Source organism: Liolophura sinensis, chromosome 6 (assembly GCF_032854445.1).
Source record: "Liolophura sinensis isolate JHLJ2023 chromosome 6, CUHK_Ljap_v2, whole genome shotgun sequence".
In the NCBI taxonomy this organism is placed as follows: Eukaryota; Metazoa; Mollusca; class Polyplacophora; order Chitonida; family Chitonidae; genus Liolophura; species Liolophura sinensis.
In genome coordinates, this window is record NC_088300.1 from 74,223,102 (window position 1) to 74,244,489 (window position 21,388).

The 21,388-nt window shown below is 41.0% G+C and overlaps 1 protein-coding gene across 1 annotated transcript; it reads left to right on the forward strand.

Moving 5' to 3' along the window:
* Positions 1–863: 863 nt before the first annotated feature.
* On the forward strand, positions 864–20,183 carry LOC135468212 (major egg antigen-like). The gene is given in 3 exon segments (XM_064746336.1): positions 864–1,027; positions 18,731–19,084; positions 19,087–20,183. Coding segments are annotated over 2 exon segments (912 nt in total). The 5' UTR covers positions 864–1,027; positions 18,731–18,765; the 3' UTR covers positions 19,680–20,183.
* The last annotated feature ends 1,205 nt before the right edge of the window (positions 20,184–21,388 follow it).

Genomic DNA, 21,388 nt, shown 5'->3' on the forward strand with positions numbered 1-21,388 from the left:
ACATAATGCCAAAAAGTGCTGAAAGGTTGTCTCATCGCTCACTAATGAGGAAGGCTAAGTTGAGAAATGAATAAGCTGCGCAGAACCATTACATAAAACATGGAAATCAGCAGCATATTCTTGTGCGGACTCATGCGTGAATAACGGTTTTGGTATTCTTGCTCCGACGTATGTTTACCTATATACTGAATAAAAAAAACAGGTCAACAAAGGTCAAGCGATATAAATGTGGCCGCCAGGCACTCTACTGCGTATATACCACAAGATATCCTATATGATTAAAAAAAAACAAATGAAACAATGAAAAATGAAGACAATGAAATATTACCTTTGTTACATGTATGCCCTAACCAAATGATATCAACATACTTTGATGCAGTTTTAGCGACTATCAGTTTTTCAGACCACCGGTTTTTCGAGCTAACATCAGTTTCCACAAGTTTCAGGCGGAAACTTAGAATTGTTAACATAGACCAGGTGTTACCTTGGACTGTTATGATGACCATATACGCCGTCATTTTGACCATAGCTCGATGCCACATTAGATCCAATTGTCCACCATTGTATGGCGCTACCTTTGTGCTACTTTCAGTGCGTTGTGGAATGAGTAATCGCAATGATGAGTGGGAGATAGAAAAAAAAAACACAAGAGCCTGTTGAAGAGGCTGTTCAGACATTCTCCCGGCAGTACTGTAGTGAGGAGATTGGTAAGCTGGAGGGGATAGGACGCTGCCGTCTTGGAATGGTACTCAGATCTGGCCTCTGAGCTCTGCTAGCAATTCAGGCAGCACCAGCAGCTGGCTCGGAAGTGAGGCTGGGATATTAATAGCCTGCATGACGCGTCGGCACCTTGGTGAGGTTCATGGCATCCCATCTACAGCAGTCTAAGACAAGAGGCCGGAACTGGCGATTCTAACACACGCTTCAGACTTGGCCGTGTAGGAATGCTAATGTGTTGAATTTAAAAAGCTATATTCTAAGCATCAGTGGCTTTGGGTTCGTGGTCGCTGTGAAATCTCCGCTGTTGGTAAGTGAGTCATACACTGTAATATCTGACCAGGCAGGGTATTGATCGCCGTGTTATGTGGCCTGTGTGTGCGTGTGTGTACAGTTACTGCTGCCAGACATCGGCTAGCCCATCTGTCGTTTTATAACGGGACAAGGTTAAATTTGTTATTGCAAGAAATGAGAATCACATCTCGCCAGCACAGAGGCCAGCTTGGTGGTGTAATGTATTCTCATCAGCTATCATGTCATAACCGTCGGTTTGTAGCATTGGATGAGTTACCGGCCACATATATATATATATATATATATACATATATACGTATATACACACGTATATATACACGTATATATACACGTATATACGTATCTATGCATCAGGTCTAAAACTGCGCATTTATGACATTTTGTTGCATGATTAGAAAATGCCATTGATAAAGAAATACCTTGAATAACTGGCATTTACCTAGATGAATCAAACCAAGTAAGCCCATTACAGGGCTTAATTACCAGATAAATTTAACAGACAAGACTAACATGTGTATTCCTCGTATCTAGCTTCGCAATTACCACGTGGCCTGGCAGCATGGAGTATGGCTGGCAGTCAAACAACATGGCGGCAGCGGGACTTGTATATGAAGAACATAGTAGGCTTATGTTTATGCGTGGAATTCATTATATCAATAGTATATACTCTTGATTCCCGGTTCAAAATGCCAAGGTAAATATAATACGCGTGTATAGTTTGCTGCCGTCATGGTATAAAACGTGTCGATCAAATTAGACAGACATTAAACAGAAGGGTTCCTCTCAGAAATCCACCATCCTAAAGGTCAAAGGCAAGCTGCCCAGGACGTGAGCTTTGGGGTACTGTTAACACTAAGCCGGCGATGCCCATGATACCTTGGGTGGGTTGCACAAGTCAGGCTAACTAGTTCGCAAATGCCTTAATGTGTTAATGTTATGTCATTTTGGGATTTGGAATTAGGGTTTCGCTGTATTACGGTATCATTGACATAAGGCTTACTATAGCGAGCTCCGATGTATTTCGGTGTTGTTCAACAAACGCCATGTAGTAGCATCACGGCAACAAAAGCACATTTGTGAATCTTCGTGGATTGAACTGAAAATAGGCACTGTGTAGCTATCATGACACAGACATTCAAATAAATGAGGTACATATGAAGTTATGTTACCCTGTAAGGTGAAATGTTTTATAGTATTACTACCAATATTTGGCATGTTGACAAGTAAATCATTCAGAAGGTTCCAGATGTGAGTGCTGAGGTCATAACACTTGTGTGAGGTAACCACCACAGCTAACCTTGTAGTAGGAGTTAAACCCGCCAATAGTTCATGTATAAAGTCAGTGGTTATAGCAGTTGTATAGTACACCTACAGAGCATGTGGTTTGCAGTTAATTTGTTTGCTTAGAAACAGAACACAGTACTGGGTCTAGAAGCACAAGGTAAGCACAGTAATGTATTCATAGAGGTAAAATGAGCCATTCGTGTCGACTTAATTGTTGCGAGCATTGTGTTTTAGACGAACGTTGTGCTAGAATAATACAATAGTTGGCTGCTGGAAATGATTATGTTGTGTGCAAATGCAGCACTACAGTAATCTGAGCGGCTAGTCTTCTTATTGTGGAACATGTAACATGTAATATACGCTTTCATGAATATTGTTCGTCACCGCTTTTACCGGTGTTATTGTAGCCTAATTTCTTATCCAGTAGGTTATGTGAAACCGCTTGTCTTTATATTGTGTGCCGAAACGTATATAATCTAGGTCTTCATCAGTTGTTTACGTCTCGCGAAAAAGTAAAAAATATTTCATGTGGGACATACAGAAAGAAGATCAATACGAACACCGAGATGATCCCATGCACTTGAGCACTGTGTCCGGTGTGTTGTGTATGGGATGCCGTGCTCGGTTTAAAGAGTCTAGTCTAATACTGAGGTTGGATATTGGCGAAGTGGTTAAAACGCATGTCTTTAGAGTGATATGGCACATGTATATCCTACACAGTATATGTGTTTGATATGGTGTGACTGATAGGTTTGCATGTACGTGTCACTGGTATAGTGTGATATGGTATATCTGGCATGATCTATCTGGCATGGTGTGTTTGGTATGATGTATTTGGCACAGCGTTTATGGTATGATATATCTGGCATGGCATGATATGATATGTCTGGTATGGTGTGTCCGGCATGGTGTGTCTGGTATGGTATATCTGGCTTAGTGTGTCTGGACTGGTATATCTGGTATGGTGTGTCTGATGTGGTATATCTGGCATAGTGTGTCTGGCATGGTATGTATGGCATGATGTGTCTGTTATGGTATGTCTGAACTGGTATATCTGGCATGGTGTGTCAGGCATGGGATATCTGGCATAGTGTGTCTGGTATGGTATATCTGGCATGTGTGTCTGGTATGATATATGGTATAGTATATCTGGCATAGTGTGTAGTATGGTGTGTCTGACACGGTATGTATGGCATGATGTGTCTGGTATGGTATGTCTGAACAGGTATATCTGGCATGGTGTGACTGGGCTGGTATATCTGGCATGGTGTGTTTGGTATGATGCATCTGGTATGGTATATCTGGCATAGTTTGTCTGGTATGGTATGGCCGGCATGGTATGTCTGGCATAGTGTGTTTGGACTGGTATATCTGACATGTGTGTCTGGTATGGTATGTCTGGCATAGTGTGTCTGACATGGTATGTCTGGCATAGTGTGTCTGGTATGGTATGTCTGGACTGGTATATCTGGCATAGTGTGTCTGGCATGGGATATCTGGCGTAGAGTGTCTGGTATGGCATATCTGGCATGGTGTGTCTGGTATGATATATCTTGTATGGTATATCTGGCATATTGTCTGGTATAATATGTCTGGTATGGTGTGTCTGGCATGGTGTGCCTGGTATGGTGTATCTGGCGTAGTGTGTCTGGACTGGTATATCTGGCATAGTGTGTCTGGTATGATTATCTGGTAGATCTGGTATGGTATATCTGACATAGTGTGTCTGGTATGGTATATCTGGCATATTGTGTCTGGACTGGTATATCTGGCATAGTGTGTCTGGTATGATATATCTGGTATTGTGTGTCTGGCATAGTGTGTCTGGTATGGTATATCTGGCGTAGTGTGTCTGGTATGGTTTATCTGGCATGGTGTGTCTGGTATGATGTATCTGGCATGGTATGCCTGGCATTTTGTATCGGGTATGGTATATCTCGCACAGTGTGTCTGGTATGGTATGTCTGGCATGGTATGTCTGGCATATTGTGTCTGGACTTGAATATCTGGCATGGTATGTCTGACATGGTGTGTTTGGTATGGTGTGTCTGGTATGGTATATCTGGCAGAGTGGGTCTGGTAATGTATATCTCGCACAGTGTGTCTGGTATGGTATGTCTGGCATGGTGTGTCTGGCATATTGTGTCTGGACTGGTATATCTGGCATGGTATGTCTGACATGGTGTGTCTGGTATGGTTTCTCTGGCATGGTGTGTCTGGAATGGTGTCTGGTATGGTATGTCTGGTATCGTATATCTGGCAGAGTGTGTCTGCTATGGTATATCTCGCACAGTGCGTCTGGTATGGTATGTCTGGCATGGTATGTCTGGTATGGTATGCCTTTACTGGTATATCTGGCATGGTGTGTCTGGCATGGGATATCTGGCATAGTGTGTCTGGTATGATATATCTGGTATGGTATATCTGGCATAGGGTGTCTGGTATGGTATATCTGGCATGGTATATCTGGCATATTATGTCTGGTATTGTGTGTATGGCATGGTGTGCCTGGTATGATATATCTGGGATGGTATATCTGGCATAGTGTGTCTGGAATGATATATCGGGTATGGTGTGTCTGGCATAGTATGTCTGGTATCTTATGTCTGGCATTGTGTGTCTTGTATGGTTTGTCTGGCACGGTGTATCTGGTATGATATATCTGGGATGGTATATCTGGCATGGTATCTCTGGGATGGCAATAGTACATCTGATTTTGTGTGTATTCCGCAGTAGTCACAGCGTACAGAGAATAAGTAACAACCTCGGGTATTACGATCTGCAGTAGCTAAAATATTGAACTGTCACATTTTGGGCGGTTGAAATTCATTAGACGGATCTCTTCAGAACTAAGAAAAATATTGCTTGTAGTTTTACGACAGCTGAAGTGTGACGTAGCCTTTACCCATTCACGCCATGAAGTGACATATGATAATATAGAACTACTGCATAAGACATCATTTTAAGATGGTTTTCAACTATTTAGTTACGTATAGTTGAGCGGGCATTTCACTCTGTGTTGTGCGACGGGTCTGTGTCATTTACGGACCTGCACAGACGTAAAATTAATCGATTTACAAGCCGTGTAATATTGACATTAGCATATCTTCTCGGCCCAAACCGCATTCATCTCCCCAGTAGATCTTAGGCCTATTTATACCTGCTGTTCAAATTATGCAAATACATTTTTTTCTCGTTCATTTTACCGCTTCTAAATAACAAATATCAGAGTCAATGGGGGAATCATTAGGTGAAGCCGAAGGTTCATGGTATTGAGAAGACAAGAAGAAAGTAAATTTTGCTCCATTGTCTTTCTTGCATACAAGGGATGGTTTTTTCTGTTTTCTTTTATAAAAATAAAATACAGTAAAATTATTGAAATGCTGTGTTCAAGCTTAGGTGCTTTCTCTGACGTCTGCGATAACTACGTCAACACTGCTCTCATCTTAAAAGCCACCTTCACAAAACTGAAGCATAAAATTCATCGACAGTCGAATGTCTAGATCAGCCTCAGTGGTGCTTAGATTTATTTCCATTTATTTCAGAATTGATCATGGACATAGTTGTACAATAAACCTATTGTAATTTTGTAAATATTTAATAGGGGTCAAAATCACCAAACCCTCCAGAGGCTACGATGTGAACCAGGAATGGCCCGGCCGTGTATCTGCAGGCTACCTAAACTGTAAATGATATAGCGGGCTTACTGTATCAACAGTTCAAGCAGTGGAAGAAATATCCTTCCAGTATGTCCAGTTTCCAAGAAAGCTATTTGTCACTTGGACTTTTATCGCTGAAGAGTCCACAACGCTTATCCGCCATAGACTACTGCAGAGAGTAAACGTGACGTCATCTTGCTGTCGATAATGGAGACGCGCTGATGCTGTGTTAAGACAAAGTTTCACTAAACTTTTACTGGGTTGAAAAAAAATCTAAAAAAAATATTGAATGCCGGTTTAAGATACTTTGAATGATAGTCTTTCAGTGGACATAAACGTTAGTCGGGTGCTATCTTTCACTTAGCATAAATTAGTCATAATAACATATATATGGATCTATGGGCACAGTCACGTCACAATGGCTAAAGAATTTATTAATCTGTATACATGGAAATCGTTATATTGTAAATCCTTGTTATTTGGTATACAGCGGACTAAATGGTTTCCATGTATATGGTGAGTAGTTTTTTCAGTACACTTGTACAGGGTGAAGTCCGTGGATTTTCACATGCATACAGGAAGCTATTTAAGTTCCTTCGATGATTGCAATATAACATTCGCAGTCTAAATAAGTCGTTTAACATTCAGATGCTGGTATTAAATAGGCTACAGGCATTCGAGCAAGGACTATTTGTAATGTAAATTTAATTATAAAATGTATATGATACCTATATCCAAACAGATAACACAAGTACGGTAGCCTTTGACCGTATGTTCTATTACTTTAACTTAGGAATGAAGATTTATTAACAAATTTATTACTGTGTATTCGAGTGAGTGTCTAGTGTTTGTCTCTGCGTGTGCTTCACATCCCTGTCCCTGTTCATATAGATGTGTTTTTTCTGATGTAAAAAGTTTACATTCTTAATGAGACAGCGCTGATCTCTACAGCACATTATTGGGTAGTCTGTGTAGAAAGGTAGTCTAAAACAAGTTGAGGTTTAGCAGAAATAATGCGGTTTTTTTTGTTCAATCCAGTTTAAGGTTAGGATCATATGTACATGTGAACATATACAATGCGCATTTTCGAACATTCGGAAAAGACCAGTGAGTTATATACCGTGTACATTGTGCCATGTATTAATGCGTTTAAAACATATGCTTGTCCACTAAAGAAAATAATTATCAAACGCTTACCCGTAGTATATGGTGATGGGTTTGAGTCTATCTATGGCCCTATTATCTATTATTATTACAGGTTCCTTAGAGAACTTACAGTTCTTTTTGTACATGCATGTTCAGCTGGTCTCAACTTTCGGTGACCATTTTTGTGTTGTAATCTGAAAATCTCTGCATAAGGTGCCAGATCAAGAACAGATAAGTAAGGAAAATCCAGGTATTTGGTCAAGAGGTTGTACATTTTACAGACGTTTTTCGATTTGACCCTGAATACCTGCGTGGCTGATACAATGTTACACACATAAATCATTTGTTTAATATTGTGCTATGTATAAGTGTTAGAACAAGAGAGACTTTTCCCATTCGTCTTTCTTTGTATAATAAAGTAGAGGTGATGGATTTGACGATGACAGCCACGTGGGCACCTGTACGTGTAACGCTGGCAGAACTCTAATTGAAGGCTTCAATCAAAGTTATCCCTCTCAAGTCACTCCCCAGGCTTTATAATACTCAGCAGATGATTTGCATCCAGGTATTAAGCGAGCCTACGACGTAGGGTGTGGTTGAAGTGAAGATCAGTCCTCTAGCACCTCGTGCCTTCTTCTGTACTTTTAAGGGTAGAATGAGAATGCGTATGTTTCCAATTGTAGTACAGATGTGGAAGGTATGACTTAAAATTGAGTCTGGTTTATTGTTTTGTAGACGAATTTCAAGAACGAATGAGTATTTCATCTTGGTCACCACTGTAGACTTCATGATTTTTCTAATTCTGTGATGGGGACTATGTTTATACCTATCACAAAGCTGACTTTTTAAATACAGGCAATTCCTAGTCTCTTTGTCGACCATTTGGTCTAAGCTGCCGCGCATGCGATCATTATCTAGTAATTTGGTTGCCTCATTATTCATTAACATGTTCCTCTGGAACCTGTTCCATAAAGCCTGTGTAACTTGGCGGTAAATGTGCGCACTTTGTAGATCGAACCCTGCCTTGTGCTGTATTTAACGATAACATTTGACACTGATTATCTGCGGATATCTGATTGGCCAGTATGTTTGGACGAGTAAGCTGAACATCCAATGATATGACCCAATCCTTGACCGTTGATAGGTCTCCAGTGCTGCATCTTATTAATGTAGATAGGTAAGCGTCCATGGTCAGCTAGTGATAACTATCTTTGTTACAAGTATGTATTTTGCCCCAGCTGCTAAGTTTTACATTGTCACCTGACATCTCTGACACCTTTACACCTATAGGCGTAAGTTCGACAAGTTTGAACATTGCCTTAAGGTAATAGGGTGCATAAATAAACCACGACAATCCGTAAAAGGCCATTCTTAGTTTTTATGTGACATGTATAAGTTAGTGGCACCATTCATAAGCACGGAGTTTTCTAGGTTTGGTTCAGCAGATACACGTGTATAGTTGTTATACCTGGTCGAGAACAGGTTAATCTGGTAGCTGAGTCAGACCACATGTTAACAGCCCTCTGTCACCAATACACCCGTCTACCGTATCATTAATAAGCCCTGAGAATACTTGATTTTTTCTTAAAAATTATTTAAATGTTGGTAGTGTTTTCATGATGTGTCAAGGCGTGCATATAGATGTACACCACTCTGCATTTACTTACAGCGTTTGAGTGTCAGTTACATGTACACTTTCTAACTTAAGACACAATATCTCACCCATTGACTTGTTGGTTCAGTCAACCTGAAGACCTCAGGCTCTTCAGCAGTGAAGTCACGTGTTCGAATCCAGCTCTTGATGTTTAGGATGCGCAATCGCTTATCCCAGAGTAATTGCGACATCTGTCTTCATACAGAACAATGCAGTAGTTTACCCTAGAGCAATATTTTACCAGCCAAAGGCGCCTGTTGCCTTTTTAAAAAGTTTTTTCCACCACGGGCTGTCAGACACGGGAATTTTACCCTGCCTAATACACTTTTTTATTTGCGGCACGTTATGTTATACAAGTACCTCAGAGAAGAGTTCTACATAACAATCTGTTGTTGTGTGTTATGTAAAAGATTTTTTGGAAAAGAAAAATGAGTTAATGCTGTGTTCTTTTGTGAATTTATACCTAATATACCCTCACCTGGATCATGCTGTAGGATCAAATGCAAATGACGAACAACTTCGCAAAATATTCGTTAAGCATGGAGACAAAAATCCGTACACTACATGTCTGTTTAGCTTTAGCCAATGAGTGATTTATCGCCTTCCAGAATTAGTTGTTTGAAATTCGATTTTTAACCAGTCACACTTTTTATTTCTTAGTTCAGCGTAAGGGCAGTAAGTGTGGCCTAGAAGCAGTCAGATGTTCGTTTGAATGCTGCTTAATCTCTTTTTTTTATTTTCACACAAACATCAGATTAACGCTATGCGGTTACTTGTATTGTGTTGGGCGGCGTGTTGTTGTTGTGCTGACAGTGAGATCTCGGCATTCAGACTTTCTATGCTCCGTGTCTCGCTGCATGAAAATGACAGAGGCGGGCGACGTGCCTTACAATAGGCGTAGCAATGACATGACGTGTTATTCTGGCGAGTGCATGAGGTCGATGTCTTCCAAAGGTGAAAAGTCGACAAGCTTAGAGGAAAACATGAATGGGTAAGTTGTCACCACAGAGAGTAAACAACATAGAGAAAAATGTGAGACCAGTTTAGACTAGAACCAAGAGAATACTCCAGAAAAAGTTGACGCGTATTGTTTTTTTTTTTTTTTGGAGGACTATATGGCAAAACAGGCTCATATTTGATGATGACGAATCAGGGGTTAGTTGTGTCTTACTACGCCGGACTGCCGGCAGATCGCCTCCCTTAAATTCACCGCGGAACCTGTGTGAACTTAATACCCCTACAGAGGCGGAGCGAGACTCGACAGCTTCCCCAAGCTCCCACTGGACGTACCCTTACCGGCAGCACATAAGTGAAATTCTTCTCACATTACCACTTTTTTGGCCAGCTTTATTAAGCTTTCAGTGTGTATACTATTAAGGGGTGAAAGTTTGAAGCAGGCTTCATTTGTAGCTGGCTGAAATCATCGGAACGTTCTAGAGCACAGTTGAACCCAGACGATGAGCAAAATGGAGCTAAAGGTAGGTGGATGCTATATAAGCCTACACGGTATATCACAATTCAGGAGAAAGATTCAGAATAAATACAACTGCTGGGAATGTGGGGGATAGAGTTCAAAGTTTGTGTGCAGACGTAACCGGCAGGTTTACTTTGACGCACTTGGTAAACAGGCAATGTTGTAATAAGGGGTGAATTTTACCTAAAACTGAATCGGGGCAGCCAAGATGTGTAAGACTAGCTGAGCTTCAGTTTACTTCGTAGGTGTATGATACGTGGTCAATCACACATCTGTATGCCGCTATGTTAAAAGAACAAAATTTACCTATCCATTTTTTTATCGTGTCAAGACTGCAGGAAATGAGCAAATAGTGGAGCAACCAATGAAGCGTAACCAGTCCAGTTCATAGTGTGGAAGTCAATGAAGCGCAACTCTACAATGAGCCTGTACACTGGCTCCATGTAGGACAATATAACAGTTTTGTGGCCACTGAACTAGAACAAATGGAGATTTGTTTTGTTGTTTTCTGCAAATATATTTTAATGAAGACCACATTCCGATGCGATGATTTGAAAACACAAAGTAATGCTATATGTTCTGACCATACTGTGCAGTCTTTGTTAACACGCAGGCATGTTGAGCAGGCCCTAATGTTACAGACCCCAGAGATAGCAGTCCCTGGTATAAGCTATCACGAATATATGGAAATGCCGAATCAGTACAGGTTTTAAATCAAGAGCTTTCCCTCTTGGTGTGGTAATATATGGAAAATTAACGAGTTGTGTTTGAATACATATTTGTATTAACTGTGTTAATTTCTAGCATTTTGTCTTGTTATCTTTACTTTGGTATCACAATTTAAGCTATTGGGTTTGTTGTACTATGGCCAAGTGGAAAAATCTTTAGCAATGTTGAAAAACGTATTCTGACCGCTTAACACGATGGAATATTAAAAGGTCTTATTTGAAGACATGGGAATCCTTATTATTACTGGTATATGTAATGATAGTAAGGCTTGATATTGTACATGTAGATCCCATGAAAACGATAGCAGTGAGCCCTGGTATAACGGGTTCATGTAGCGACAGTAAGCCGTGGTATTGAAGGCGGGGTCCTATGGAAAGGATAGGACTGAGCCTTGGTATTACAGGTTCATGTAAAGACAGTATCAGCCTTGGTATTATAGATCCCATGGAAAGGATAGGTCTGAGCCCTGGTATTACGGGTTCATGTAACGACAGTAAGCCGTGGTATTGTAGGTAGATCACATGGAAAGGATATCACTGAGCCCTGGTATTACGGGTTCATGTAACGACAGTAAGCCTTGGTATTGTAGATCCCATGGAAAAGATAGGACTGGGCCTTGGTATTACGGGTTCATTTAACGACATTAAGCTTGTTATTGTAGGTCCCATGGAAAGGATAGGACTGAACCCTGTTCATACGGGTTCATGTAACGGTAGTAAGCCTTGGTATTGTAGATCCCATGGAAAGGATAGGACTGAGCCCTGTTAATACGAGTTCATGTAATGACAGTAAGCCTTGGTATTGTAGATCCAATGGAAAGGATAGGACTGAACCTGGTATTACGGGTTCATGTAATGACAGTAAGCCTTGGTTTTGTAGATCGCATGAAAACAATAGGACTGAACCCTGGTATTACGGGTTCATGTAAAGATAGTATAAGCTTTGGTATTGAAGATCACATGAAAACGATAGGACTGAACCCTAGTACTACGGGTTCATGTAACGACAGTAAGCCGTGGCATTGTAGATCCAATGGAAAGGATATCACTGAGCCCTGGTATTACGGGTTTATGTAACGACAGTACGCCTTGGTAGTGTATATCCCATGGAAAGGATAGGATCGAGCCCTGGTATTACGGGTTAATGTAAAAGACAGTATAAGCCTTGGTACTGTAGATCCCATGGAAAGGATAGGTATGAGCCCTGGTATTACGGGTTCATGTAACGATAGAAAGCCTTGGTAGTGTAGATCCCATGGAAAGGATAGGACTGAGTCTTGGTATTACCGGTTCATGTAACGACGGTAAGCCTTGTTATTGTAGATCCCATGGAAAGGATAGGACTTAGCTCTGGTATTACGGGTTAATGTAAAGCCAGTAAGCCTTGGTATTGTAGATCCCATGGAAAGGATAGGACTTAGCTCTGTTATTACGGGTTAATGTAAAGCCAGTAAGCCTTGGTATTGTAGATCCCATGGAAAGGATATCACTGAGCCCTGGTATTACGGGTTCATGTAACGACAGTAAGCCTTGGGATTGTATGTCCCATGGAAAGGATAGGACCGAGCCCTGGTATTACGGGTTCTCGTAAAGACAGTAAGCCTTGGGATTGTAGATCCCATGGAAAGGATAGGACCGAGCCCTGGTATTACGGTTTCATGTAACGATAGAAAGCCTTAATTTCAAAGGCACACGTTATCTTGGTATTAATGAAACATGTAACGATTGGTTACACACCGCATATGTAACTATAGCAAGTTTTGGTGTAGCAGACGCATGTAACAATATCAATCTTTAGTGTTACATTTCAAATGTGATTTGGTTTAACAGATTCTTTGAGTAAGAATAACTCATGTGAAATGATGGCATTGCGAAATTGATGTGTGTTTGTTAACATTGTTCTTTATGAAAAATATCAAGAGAACAAAAACACTGTGCATCAGTTAAAGGTCAACACTTATTCGTATCTTTTGCCGGCTTCATCCGGGTAAACAAATATTTTTCAGGAAAAGTCTAAACATGTTTATGACAGTGTAGTGTTCGTTTGAAGTTCTCACCGTCACGGATGGAGAAATAACCAAGGACTGTGGGGTACAGTCTGAGCAGAGGATATAATTTGACGTATTGTTAGTGTAATGGACTTGCAAAATGCTTGCGGTCTATACATGTACAACGTTATTTTTGGCGATATGTTCTCCATGCTGCAAGGCACTATACTGAGTCATCTCCTCGGTAATGGCCAGTCATTATCAATCATTTCATTTAAGACATCTGCTCGGTTCGTTACCTCTGTTAAGCATGTTATCTGTAACTACGATGTCCCGCAGACGGATCACATTTCACGAGTGACAAGAATCAGGAGTGAAGTGGAATAGGGCTTCAGGCTGACTCCACGGGAACATGATCCTACTTGTCTTTAAACCTTTTTTCACCTATCTAATTGCTCATGGCCGATGCTTGGGAAAGTGCTTATGGACAATTTCTGCAGATATCTGTCAAAATAGAAAAAAATAGATGTTGTTAAGGCCTAGCTTTAATCCATATTTCCGACCTTAACAACTCCATGGACGTTCATAGCTTTCCAAACTTTTGGATTAAGCTGATTTTATCTCCGAATCCTGATGAAGGCGTTGAAATTCAAAATACTCGCTAACATTATGACGATTGTATTATTTAGAAGGTGTAACTCGTATCAAAGTTAATATGATATTACATGAATGACAATACTAACAATCGTATCCGGTACTTCATCTCAGAAACACGATTCTGTGTACCATCTTCATTCATAGCTTGCCAGTAATCGCTGAAGTATTTATGGTTACTATGGGTACTATCAAAGCGGTGAAAGGTCAGACCCGTATGCACGTATATATTAATGTGGGGAAGCTCTTTTTGACTAAGAATACCTTTGGCAGGTGTTTAGTAGTTTAGATCTCCTGACCTAAAATGCAATGGAATATATCTGAACACCTGGAAGTGATCCATTGACCTCACCTTCATGAACTCCACAGGACACAGCGTCGATGAATAGAACAGTCGCAAAATATCTCGGTTTGGGTCAGAGTGACATGAAAACTATCGATCAGAGTAGGTTTAATTCTGCGAGTATTTGGACACGTTCTGGCTTTGCATCCTTACCGATGTCGTGCCAAGTCCCCGAAATATCTGCCCGCGGTAATGTTTACCGAGGACAGAAGCTTGCGTGACGTTGTAAGGAAATCATATCCAGGGCTGTCTGTAGGCCTGCCTTAGATACAAGAGCATTATCCTGCTGTTTGTGTATTTATGTGTAAAACAGCAGTCATACAAGGTTGCTCGAACCATATATATTGATTGCATTAAAAACTGAACTTACATGAGCGGCTGTGTAACTTAATAGAGGGTATAGAGGCGGTGCCCATACTGAGGTGTTTAGGGGCATTACTCTCTCTATGTTGTGGACGTTAAACCCCAAGCACTCACTCACTCTGTGTTGTACATATATATACCTAGTTAATTTTAAATTCGTATATGTCAACTTTGGCTTAAACGTCCGCTGCGGTAACCTATTGTTGAAGTCAGCGAAATTAGACCTGGCGGTGGATGGATTTAATTGGTAACCCACAAGGATAACAAAGATGTCAAAAAAATGTGACGTAAGTGGGAAGGTCCTACAGCAACCAGCAAATGGCCGTGGGTTTCCTCCGGGCTTCGCCTGGTTTCCTCCCACCATAATGCTGGCCGACGTCGTATAAGTGAAATATTCTTCGAGGATAAAATGAATAAATAAATAAATCAAACAAAATATAATAATCTAATTGATCATTTCAAAAGTTGTATATATACATGGCAATGGTGATATTTAATCGTGGTTGACCAGGGGCTGGTTTCATGGAGCGTACTTAGTGTTAAGTTTCCCTTGGCGAAGTGCAATTTATATCTCTACAACATACGTTGTCATGGTAGTGAATGGGATACTTACCTAAGTGAGCTTTATGAAACCAGCCCCAGAGCTTTATTAATTCTTTGGCATAACTGGAATTGTTGTCCGACAAATACAATGGCAGTGCGGGATGTTCATGAGGGCGAGTACCAAAGTTTATAGTATATTTTTACCCATGTGCTATATATACATTTACATTTGCCCTGAAATGAGCTGCCTGCCAGATATAACGCCGTGTGATCTAAATGGTGCATCTAGACACCGTAATAAAGAAGATCTGGCACGGTGAAGATCCGCTCCATGTGCCTTTAACTATGCATACTTCGCATCTGCAAGCATTCTGTGAGGTGTTCATGTAGACTATTCTCCTGACAGAGACGCGTGTTAAATACCTCCACATGTGTGACTGCTGCATGACTCACTGGGCTTAACCAGGCTTATGGCACGAGACAGAGAACATACGTACTTATCATGGGTCTCACAAAGATTATTAGATTGGAAGCTTCTATTTGCAAGATAAGGGGTGTTCGGACAGTTTGCATTACTGTCTGCTTAAGGGGAGTTAATGCCCTGGCGGTGAAGGTTAAGTGTAAACAGATGACTGGCCCTTCAACCCATCTTCCCCGCTTCCTTCCCCATAGCAGGCGCAAACAGCTTAACCATCGTCCTTCTACTTGCCAGCGTAACACTAACCTTATATCTATATGGCGATCAGATCTATTTTGGGCGGCAGAACCTCGCTCAAGATGAAGCATGGATTACTGTGACCAGATACATAGATATACAGAGAAAAACGTACATCAGAAATACGTACATCAGGACCGGGGATGATCATATTGCTGTGAATGATTCAAGGCAGTGCATCACCAAGATATGCCTATACTTATATAACTTTGGTAATGCTGAAATACAAGGTATTTTCTTATATTTAAGTTTTCTAAAATTCAGAAGTCGAAAAGTCTGTCTCATAAAACTGTCTGTTGCCTTTAACAAGATCTTACAAATGTACTTCAACATTTGACCACGGGTATCAGTCACTTCGATAGAAACTCAGATATCAGTATTAACGATAGAAACTTGAATGTCCACGTTAAGATAGTAACTCGTGTATCAGCCTTTTCTATATAACTCGAATGATAGCTTTTGCTGGAGAAACAATGCGGCCGGACTTTACCACAGAAATAGGAGCATCGGTCTCTTCGATTGAAAGTCGTATGTCAGCCTTTACGATAGAAACTCGGTTGTCAGTCTTCATAATACAAATCCGGATATGAGTTTTTCCACTGGAAACTCCGATGTCAGCCCTTATATTGAAACGCACTTATCTACCAATGTCCATGGCGAGGAGCTAATACGCACAAGGTTTAATTTCCAGCTGGTCAGTACTCTGACATATTGATTTGGTCACAGAAAGCATCTTAAAGCTCTAGAGCTATGCACAAAGTGTAATTAAAATACGCAGGGGGAATATTTATAATCAAGCTGTAGTTAAGACCCTGCACATGCTGCCTCTGTTAATTTGATTTTCGTCAAAGCCATTAATCAGAACTACCCTGCTTTTCTGGAATCATTAAAGTCGGTTTAATTGATGGCCAGCACGCTGCACGATAATGCATACCCGGCCTGGTATGCCAGTTACATGTGCCTGCACTAAACCTAGGCAGAATTTATAACACTTGCGTTGTTGTTGTTTAATAGACCGGGTCAAATCTCTCAGCTGTGTTTGCTCGGATGATATCTTCGGTAAGACATGTGGTCATATTTTACCTATCTCAGACCCCGGAGTGCATGCAGGCTTAGAAATGAAGTGATTCGGATTACTCACTGCACCTGCGGAATATGCTTCTGCAAGTGAAAATCTATAATAAAAACTTGAAGAATGTTCCGAGAATAGGTTACTGATAATGTTGCATCATGTCTAGTTTCCGGTTACAACCTATAGCCGCGGGATATAGACTGGGGACTTGATGGCAATTCACCTCTTTCAGTATTGTTAGTATTAATTATATGTCAGATAGGGTGTAATTAAAAAAAATCTGCCTAGCAGAAACTCGGCCAGTCATGTATCACATAAGACATAAGACTGACTTGTTCTAGTTATAAACCATACTGCGTGTTCTTCAGCCTGTCAATACACACAGGGTCTGTAACCTGGGATCTTACAGTATGGGTCAGGCACGCTATTTGCAGCTGTGTAAATATAATGCAATACTGACTTTAACAGATCAAAGGTAGCTTGAGCACAGCAGCGATCATAGCGTAAAATGATGAAGCTGGTCACACACACGTAACAAGTGACATATACGATCACGTTGCACTAGCCATATTTTTATTCAGAATATATCAGAATGCTAATAAATGCACTTTCTATCAATTTTGCGCTTATATTTTCATGTTCAGCTGAACAACTTGCATGCGGCATATGTCTTCTGTGAAGTCCGATTGACACGGAGCGTTAACATCTTTTCCAATACGTACTAGGCCTACAGCACTACAGTACATGAAATCTACTTTTTCTGAGCTAGTCTTTATGACAGATGTGTGGGAAATCACCTGTGGAAAAGATACATGAGTGGTCAAGCATGACTGGCGATAAACACGAACATTTGAAATACGTTCACCTTCTGTGATCTGCCGCACTTCTTATGTCGCCTCCCAGCTCATAGTTAGTATATCTGTGTGTAAGAATATACATTGGCAATGTACAAGGTTACTTAGTAGTTTTGGTTAACGGATTTATTTCTAATGAGCACCATGTGGTATCCTGATGTTTTCCGTGAGCCAGATGTAATCATATTATATCCGGCTCTTCACCTGTGAGGACAGATAATATCTGTCTCCATCGTTCACCCAATCAGATATGTACGAAAATAACGGATTATTTAAGTTTACAGACTGATAGCACGGGCATGGTTTATGTATGTCACAACACACACCTTACCATGTATAGACTCTACCCATATCAGTTAAAATTGTGGGTATGTATGTCGTGCAATAGATTGTCGTCTTTAGCGCTCCTCGATTCTCTGCAGGTAAATTATGCTGTGGTAAATTCCGCATGTGTCATGGAAAAGAATCAGTGAAATGTAATTTGATGAGAGAACCAACAAGTACATGTAGTGAAAATCTTTATATCCAACACATGTCCAGTGCAGACGTCCGAGTTAACCCGATTGGTGCCTTGTTTAACACGTACACAGTGGAGACATGCGTATCGACCGATTTAGTTTCGGGTCCAACGCATGTCCTGTGCAGGCATCCGAGTCAACCGGATTGGTGTCTGGTCCAGCACATGTTCTGTGCAGACATCCGAGTTAACCGGGTTGGTGTCTGGTCCAACTCATGTTCTGTGCAGGCATCCGAGTTAATCGGATTGGCGTCTGGTCCATCACATGTTCTGTGCAGGCATCCGGGTTAACCGGATTGGCGTCTGGTCCATCACATGTTCTGTGCAGGCATCCGGGTTAACCGGATTGGCGTCTGGTCCATAACATGTTCAGTGCAGGCATCCGAGTTAAGCGGATGTTAGGTGCCTTGTCCAGCAAGTGTTCGAGTTAACTGACTGGATCTCATGTTCAGGAAATGTCTGGATAAAAGTGTCCTGTGAAGTTACCATGTATGGAGGTATATTGCGAGACATTGTATTGGCGAGAATGTATTTTGAATGAGTGTTCAGTTCCGTTTCCATTTAGGTAACGAAAGGAAGTGAATGTTGTTTTGGGCGTTAGTTTCCTTTGTCTAGTCCAGGGTTTAGCTTATGTAAAACTTTTTGTAAACAAGCAGTGTTTAACCCAAATGTTTGCTTAATACACCTATATTTGTGTTTTGCAGGTTTTGCTTAAACGTGTCCCCACTAGCCGGGAAATATGTCTAGGGTTCCTGTCTACCGAGACACTCTAGGATTTGAAGATACAGAAGGTGATATATTCGGAGACATGCAGAGAGATATGGATAGAAGACGGAAGGAGTGGGAGAGTGAAATAGAGCGCATGCGCAAAGACTTTTTTACACTGAAGCCGACTGGAAAATTGGACACTTTGTCGGACAATTACTCCTCCCGCTATTCCGATCAGTTAGACGACGCCAAAGGCATCATCGAAAGGGACCATAATGGACAACCAGTGTTTCGGGTTAGATTTGACGTGAAAAACTTTAAACCGGAAGAGGTTAATGTGAAAACGGATTCCACAATGTACAAGTGCAAGCAAGACACGAGTCGCACGAAGGTGGGTCGAAGATCACACGAGAGTACAACAGGGAAGTGGCTGTTCCCAAAGAGGTGGACCCCATGGCCTTACAGTGCACAATGACACCAGACGGTTACCTGTTTCTAGAAGCGCCAATGCCAGTGCCTCAGTATTCTCAGATACAGGATGTGAATAGCTCTCGGGTACAATCGACTCCCAGTCCACGCTACCAGCCCACCACTATCAATACCTCCAGCGCCTCTAGCCCCAGGGTCCATACTCTGGACACCCATTTCAACCCTAGCCCGACTTATGCGCGCAGTCAACCCTTATCCGTAGAGACGGAGAAAAAGTATAAAGTAGAGGTGGATATAGAAGATTTCAAACCGGAAGATCTCACTGTGAAAACCGTTGATAAAAAACTGCTGGTTTCGGCGAAGAGAGAAGAGCGGATCGGAAATCGCAGTTCGACGAAAGAGATGAGCCGTGAATTCCAACTTCCGGATATGGTGGATCCGACAACAGTGAAGGCGTACTTTTCTGATAACGGCAAGCTCCTTGTGGAAGCCCCTTATAACATCAATCGACCCTGAGGTCCTCTTATCCCTGGCACACAAACTATTAAAAAGCTGACAAACTTGGATGAGATTAATAAAGAGTATGTTGACTGTAGGATGTATGTTCAGTAAGTCAAGGATGAAATTGTTTGTAAACAGCTGAAAACCCCTGCCAGGGAGAGTTCTTCAGTACGTGCAGTAAGGAAAGGAGATCTATTAACGTTACTGAGGATTGAAGGAGTCCGACTCCTTTTATACCAAATACCGCTGATCCACTCGATATGATTACTCTTCGCAAAAGCTGATCTTAGAGCAATTACCACTATCATTCAGTTCAGAACTGCTGAAAAGAAACGGCCTTATGTTTTGATTTTCTTGAATGTGTCATACAAGACCATTCTTGTATGTATTTTGTAGTTTAGCTGATGAATCTGTAGGTATCGTATACAGGGGTTTTCCATTGCATTGATTATTGCCATTTTTGTTTTATTTATGTGTCAAAGCGCCAATAAACCGTGTACATCGTGTCTTTTAACAGGATGCTGACAGTTTGTGTTACATAAACCTTATAAATGCATGTAGCTTACAAACGAGACATTTCACACATCCACTAAATAGATGCGGATGGAATTGATTAACGTGTTAATTCAGTACATTTGTATTTTATGCCATAATCAGTACGCCTAGTGTATTACCTTGTGTGTCATTTAGCCAACAAGAAATTTTGGCTAGTCCTTCCATTAAATTATCAGACATTTACTTTTGTCCATTATAAATGTAAAGTTGGATTCAGAAACATGCCATCTCTGATTAGTAAAGTCAGTCAGTAGGAAATCAAAGGCGTTGTACCATAGTGGATGGAGGCAAAAGCTAAACATGCGCATGTGAATTTATACTTGCTTTTGATACCAAAATATACAGTACAGCTTCAAAAGTTTCTACCGCTTGCTATCTTAAATTTCCAACTGTTATTGGCTAAGGAACATGGTCAGTGATGACACATATTTCACATTGTGTGCATATTTCACTAAGATGGCCGCTCACCTGACAACAGTTGTGTTATAATGCCAGGGGGAGAGATACCGGTTTGCTTACACAGATTTCACCATATCTTGTAGTAAAAGCGCTCTTTAATAAAGCTCTGTCAGCCTATGGAAGAAATTTTACCATCTATCACAGAAGCAGACAATTATTTCAAGTATACCATTTCATTGTCATGCACATTGCTGTTCTTCATTTCTTTAAAGCACGATCATCCCATTATAACCTTCCATCTGCACATTTCTCATGGCGACCCATGATGCAAATGAAACTTCAAGAAGACATCTTGAGTCTCTTAAATCCGAATTTGTTACAAACACATTAACGGGCGTGCATCGATTTGTTACAAACACAGCATCACTTTTTTGGCATATCTACTGAGGCAAATATGCCAAACATGTGGAGTTTTGTTGTAGTCTATAATAAAGATCGCGCGCAGCACATGAAGCACTCGAACTCACATGAACTTCTTTATAACCCAAACGTAAATCCTGCGCCTGGATGTAATTAGGCTCTCTTACATTTGGGTTATTTGCAAAATTAGATATCTTGTTTTATAACACAAGACTACACTGTCCTCTGGTGGATCATCTGTACAGTAGAAGTCCATTAGGATTTGACATACTCCGTCCCGTCGTTGTGTATACTTGTTAACAGAGCAGCACTCGCCTATTGGCCAGCGGTTACAGGAAACTGAGGAATCA